The sequence below is a fragment of the Myotis davidii genome, unplaced genomic scaffold (assembly GCF_000327345.1).
Source record: "Myotis davidii unplaced genomic scaffold, ASM32734v1 scaffold49, whole genome shotgun sequence".
NCBI lineage: Eukaryota > Metazoa > Chordata > Mammalia > Chiroptera > Vespertilionidae > Myotis > Myotis davidii.
Genome location: NW_006300375.1, coordinates 4,863,693 through 4,869,800, shown reverse-complemented (window position 1 = coordinate 4,869,800; position 6,108 = coordinate 4,863,693). Strand labels below are relative to the sequence as shown.

Below are 6,108 nucleotides of genomic sequence, written 5' to 3'. Positions count from 1 at the left end.
GATAAATTATACCTCCCTTCCCTCTCCCACACCAAAAACTATAAAAATCTGAACGCCCAGGACCTCAGAATTCAACCTTATTTGGACATAGGGTCCTTGCAAACGGAATTAGTTAAGATGAGGTCCCACTGGAGGGTGCCCCTGATCCAATATGACTGTGTCCTTATGAGTCTGGTGAACACACAGACACCACGTGAAGACAGAGGACTAGGGTGACACACTCACAAGCCCAGCAACACCAAAGATTGCCAAAACACAAGAAGCTGGGCAAGGCAAGGAAGGATTCCCTAAGCTTTCAGAGAGGGTGTGGGCACTTGACTTCAGACTCCTGGCCTCCTGAGCTGTAAGACAACACATTTCTGTTTTTTAAAGCCACCCAGTGTGTGGGCCTTGAAGACAGCCCTAGGAAACGAACATGCCTCCCAGCCTGCAAAAGGGAAGGGGCCTGCCTCTGGTCCAGACTGATGCAAGGCTGCCTGCCCCAACAGAGCATTGCCTTATCAGGGGGTAGGCTGAGGGAGCAGCCATCCCTCTGGACAAACACGCAGGGGCCCCGGGGGCGCCGCACGCAGCACTTACTGGGGCCAGAATCTAATCCCAGCTCTCCTTCCATTGAGTCGCGAGGGCCCCACGGGTACGGCTGCTCCTCCTGCTTGATCCATGACAAAATGTCATGTGCTGAGATCAGAGACTCTGTTTGTGGAAAGAAGGCAGTCTTAGCTTCTGTTCATTTCTGCTGAGCATCCCATCAAAGGCTCAAAAACCATCACATGCAAAGGCTGCAGCTCCAGCTCTCGGGGCAAGTGGCAGTTTTGGTATCAGTTTCATTTACTGGCAGTCCCCCCTCCTGCCTTCGTAAACGGGATATCACTGTGCTCACTACATTTCCCGGTGGTCAGGGAGGAGGAGGCTTGTCCCAAAGTGTGTGTGGCGGCAGAGCCAGGATTAGAACCCAGGTCTCCTGACTATGCCCACTGAGCCCCAGAACAGCCTGTAGGTCCAGGACAAGCCAGAGGGCAGCCTGGTCTCTGAAGGCCCACAGGACCGAGGGATGAGAGGTGGAACTTAAAGATCAGCGATGGGGGAAACCGTGAGCAAAGGTCGTCATAAGAACTGCACTCTATCAGGAAGGCTTGGCTTTCCCTTCTGCCCTGGAGCCTCTCAACCTCCCCATTGTAAAGCTGTAGAGTTGGTCTTCTCTTCCTGGTATGCAGGGGTAGGGTCAAACTTTGGGGTCATAATTACCAAATGAGATGACACTGGAGTTCTCCAGGTCTGCAAGCACATGTCAACACACACACACACACACACACACACACAGGCCCAAGGCAGGTAGGGCGTCCCAATTATTATTTTATGTTTTCCTTTATGCCTAGACCCTCCCCAGAAGTTTTCCTGGGAGACATCTAACTAGTATTCACTCAAGAAAAATTCCAGAAAGTATAACTATACATTTACAGACATAAACACAACTTTTAAAAGCCTTTTTGGTTATATTTATTTAAAAATTGGTGCTAGCTGGTCGATGTTTCTCTCTCATCGACGTTTCTAACTCTCTATCTCTCTCCTTTCCTCTCTGTAAAAACTCAATAAAATATATTAAAAAAAAAAAAAAATTGGTGCTGAAGTAATTTTAGTATTAGTTACATTAACACAGTAAATTGTCAATTAATGACTCCTCTAGGAAAACCCTTTCCACTTTCTAAACTCTGTACAAAGTTGCAGCCCAGCTGGAGTGGCTCAGTGGTTGAGCAACCTATGAACCAGAAGGTCACAGCTCGATTCCTGGGTCAGAGCACATGCCTGAGTTGCAGCTTGATCCCCAGTAGGGAGCATGCAGGAAGCAGCTGATCGATGATTCTGTCTTTTTCTTTTTTACAAAGCATAATATGCTAATGATATGCTAAGGCTATTCAACCGCTCGCTATGATGTACACCAACCACCAGGGGGCAGACAGTAGAACAGTCAGCCAGTGGCTATGATGTGCACTGACCATTAGGGGTAGACTTCTGACTGGTAGGTTAGCTTGCTGCTGGGGTACGGCAGATTGGGACTGAGCGAGATGGGTAGGACATGCCCTGGAGCCCTCTCGCAGTCCCTCCCAGCTGGCCAACCTCCCGTGTCCCTCCCAGGCCTCGATTGTGCACCAGTGGGGTCCCTCGGCTTGGCCTGCACCCTCTCACAATCCAGGTTGAGGAAAATCCCCTCCCCAGTGCACAAATTTTGTGCACCAGGCCTCTAGTCAATATTAATAAAAAACTCAGCAGCCTTGTCCTCCCAATATTCCAGAGCACCATGCTCACCTGAATTGGGGTCTGTTGGAATATCTCTCTCTGCCAAGTCCTGCTGATCCCACACGCACGGGTTCTCCTCCTGTTTGATCCGGGACAGGAGGTCCTGGGCAGAGGCTGGCGAGTCTGCAAGTGGGAACAGACCAGCAAAGGTGTCAGGGAACACAAAAATGCCCACAAGTCTTTGCTTTGAGTAAGTCTCTTACTACATGCAGTTGTGTCTTTTTCCTACAAATTGAGTGTAACTAACTTATGATAATTAATTAGAGGTTTAAGTCAGCTTGGCCTCAAATACTGGAGCTTTTGCTGCAAATAAGTGGATTCTATTGGGGAATGATGTAACAGTGACTTCAAGAGTAAGTCCTTCTGTGCTTGGGAACTTAACTCCTTAGAGGAGATTCATGCTCAGGTACTGAGTACTATGTACTGAGTACTGAACACCACCATAGAAGCAGCTATTCCTCATTTGGGGATTTTCCAGGAAAATCATACCTTTTATCTCAACCATTTTAGTGGGCTATTTCTAAGATGTATTCTACATCTCTTTTCTTCTTCAGAGGCCATCACACCTCTTTTACCCGTCACTACCCTCTCATCTCTGAAAGATCTCTCTGAAGACAGCATTGCTGTGGTGCCATGGAGGACTGCATGACAAGGGCTTTTCTCCACTCAGCCTCTGTTGTCACTTGCTTATGGATGTGAGGCTCTGACAAAGGGGATGAGGTTTGCCAGCTCCAATCTGTGGATTAGGAGAGCTGCCGTATGCTAACATATTGGGTGATGTCTCATTTTATGTCTCCTGGCCTTTCACACCACATTCTGTTGCTTGGCCTAACCTCTAAATGTTTCTTACTTCTTGCTCCCAGGACCTTCTGGGAACAGGGAAGTAATAAACAATGTCCAGATATATGGCCAAACATTCCAGAGGTTGCCGTGAAGGTATTTTTTAAAGATGAGATTAACACTGAACTCAGTAGACTTTGAGTACAGCAGATTACCCTCCATAATGTGGGTGGGCCTCATCCAATCAGTTGAAGGCCTTAAAGAAAATGCTGGCCTCCCCCGGGGAAGAGGAACTGTGGCCAGCAGACCAGGTCTCCAGCCTGATAGCCTACTCTGCAGATTCTGGATGTGCTAGACTCTACAGTCACAGAAGCTATGCCTTCAAATCAATCAATCAATCAATCTGTTCTCTTTCTCTCTACACCCACCCCCACACACACACCAACACACACCCACACACCCACACCCCCACATCCCCCCCACACACACCCTACCCACCCACACACACCCACACACACACCACCCCCCTCACGCACCCCTATTGGTTCTCTGGAGAACTTCAACACACATGTGCTCTAACAGAGTTCAGCTGCAATGCCATCTAAGAGGAACTCCCCAGACTGCCCCACAGGACTGCAACCGAGCTGGTGCCTGGAGGCCACAGCCCATGAATATCTGTATAAAACAGTGAACACTCTTCCTGGTCAGGAGCAGGTCTTACGGACCGACACATTCCCCCATCCACACAGCCTCATAAAGTGCTGCCCTAACCTCGCTTGTCAAAAGGAATAGTTAAAAACTGATCATATTACAAAGAACAGAGAAAACCAAACTAAGCCCAGATGTGCTGGCAAATCATCATGATGTGTGCCATGTCTGTGCCCCAGGGGGAAACCCTGTCTCTCCATCCATCCTGGACCCACAGCTCTTCAATTTCCAGCTCAGGCCCCTGGTCTGGCACACGTGGCAGACAATGCTGGGACCTGCAGACCCTGTCGAACCTTTCCTCTTCCTCCCTGGTGTGGGCGGCTGCTGGGCTCACTCACCGGTAATGGACTCCGTGGGGATAGCTCTTTCCTCCAGGCCCCGCTGACCCCGGACACACAGGGCTTCCTCACGCTTCACCTGAGACGCATCTTGTGCAGGCACCAGAGGTTCCGCTCCTGGGACATAAAATTATATCATTTAGTGTCTTTTTTCTGAATGACTGTCATCTGGATGTGCTCTTGGGGTCAGGAGCAGGGACGAGCACAGGGGATCTTGGGATCTTGCCAGGGATGAGCACAGGGGTCTAGGGATCCTGCAGGCAACCATGGGGAACCCCAATGAGCAGAAGTCCTGGGAGCAGAGACATTCAGGGGTTAGGCCAAGCAGTGGTTCTCAACCTGTGGGTCGCGATCCTTTTGGCAGTCGAACGACCCTTTCACAGGGGTCGCCTAAGACCATCCTGCATATCAGATATTTACATTAGGATTCATAACAGTAGCAACATTACAGTTATGAAGTAGCAAAGAAAATAATTTTCTGGTTGGGTCACTACATGAGGAACTGTATTTAAAGGGCCAGAAGGTTGAGAACGACTGGGCCAAGCAGCAAAATGTGGTGTGAAAGGCCAGGAGAGAGTTCTAGAAACAGCCCCACGCCGGGTTGGGTGCTAATCAGGACTAGTCTGACCTTCATGTAGGAGGAGTTCATTGATCCTGTTTGTCACCCGAGTCAGAAAGAGGTGGCCAGATATACACACTCATACTCCCATGCACCCTCTCACACAGGCATATAATTAGCAAGAAGTTAGACTAGGCAAAGAGCTGCAACCCAACCCCCCATAAGAATGCACAGCATAACAGACAGGACAGGACCCTGACATGTGACAAGAAGGCATTTTCCTCCTGCGCTGTCCTATGGCTTGACGTACCAGCCCCGGCAGGAGACAGCTCAGGCAGCAATAAAGAGATTAGAGGAGCAATCGGAACATGTGGTCCTGGTCTGAACTCTGCCACAACCCAGTAGATGAGTCACTTGACTTCTCTGGCTCTGCCTGCTCATCCCACCCATAAAACAGACACAGTGGTCCCTGCCCTACGGGCACACTGATGGGCCATAATGAGGAACTGTCACTGTGAAAGGCTGCCTCAGCCGCCGACCTCAGACGGTTGTAGGTTCTAGGTATTCCAGCCTAAGCATCTTTGCCACAAGCATTTTCACTGCACAACTAACAGGCCATACGGCAGTTTCAGCCATAATAGATAAAAATAAGAAAATATAAGAGAGACATAGAAAGGATGTAATAAAACATGAAAATCTAAGCAAATAAAAATCCCCAAAATAAACAAACAGAAACAGACTCATAGATACAGAGAACAACTTGATAGTTGCCAGAGGGAGAATGGGTTGGAAGGATGGTTGAAAAAGGTGAAGGGATTAAGAAGTACAAGGCAGGAGAGAAACCAAGATGGCGGCATAGGTAAACACCGGAAATTGCTGCCTTGCACAACTACTTCAAAAATAAAACTAAAAGACAAAACGGACTTCACCAGAACTACAGGAAGGCTGTCTGAGTGGAAATTCTACAACTAGAAGGAAAGAGAAAAACACACTGAGACTCAGAGGAGGTGCGGAAGTAAAGTGCAGAGGTATAGAGGCGCATGTGGAAAGGGATGGCAACTGAGGATGCAGCTGTCTTTTTGAATCGGAAGGGAGTCTCAAACTCTGACTGCTCTGAACTCCAGTTCCAGGTGAGTCTCTGGGGACCCAGACTCATACGGGGAGAAACTGGACTGTCTGGCAGTGGGCGGAACTTGAGGGCGGCTTTCTCTCAGAGGTGCTTGCAGCGATTACTGGGACACTGAGACCTGGGGCCTCTTAGGGTAGGACTGAGGATCAACCATAGCTGTTTGCTCCGCCCTGTTGATTCCCTGAGACCCTGCCAAACCCAAACTGTGCACAGAGGCCTGGCCCTTTGCAATCTGAAAATTACCTAACAAACTGCAGCTGGGTCAGAGAGACCCAGAACTTCCAAAAGAAGGCCTAAGA

At 49.1% G+C, this 6,108-nt stretch overlaps 1 protein-coding gene across 1 annotated transcript in view; it reads right to left on the bottom strand.

The window, feature by feature from the left end:
* The window catches only part of ZNF282 (zinc finger protein 282), a 25,719-nt gene that overhangs the window by 4,362 nt on the left and 15,249 nt on the right, over positions 1–6,108 (bottom strand). The window contains exons 5-7 of the mRNA XM_006777178.2: positions 4,122–4,238; positions 2,305–2,418; positions 580–693 (exon numbers count right to left, since the gene is read on the bottom strand). Coding sequence (XP_006777241.1) covers positions 580–693; positions 2,305–2,418; positions 4,122–4,238 — 345 coding nt within the window. The remainder of the gene's footprint in view (positions 1–579; positions 694–2,304; positions 2,419–4,121; positions 4,239–6,108) is intronic.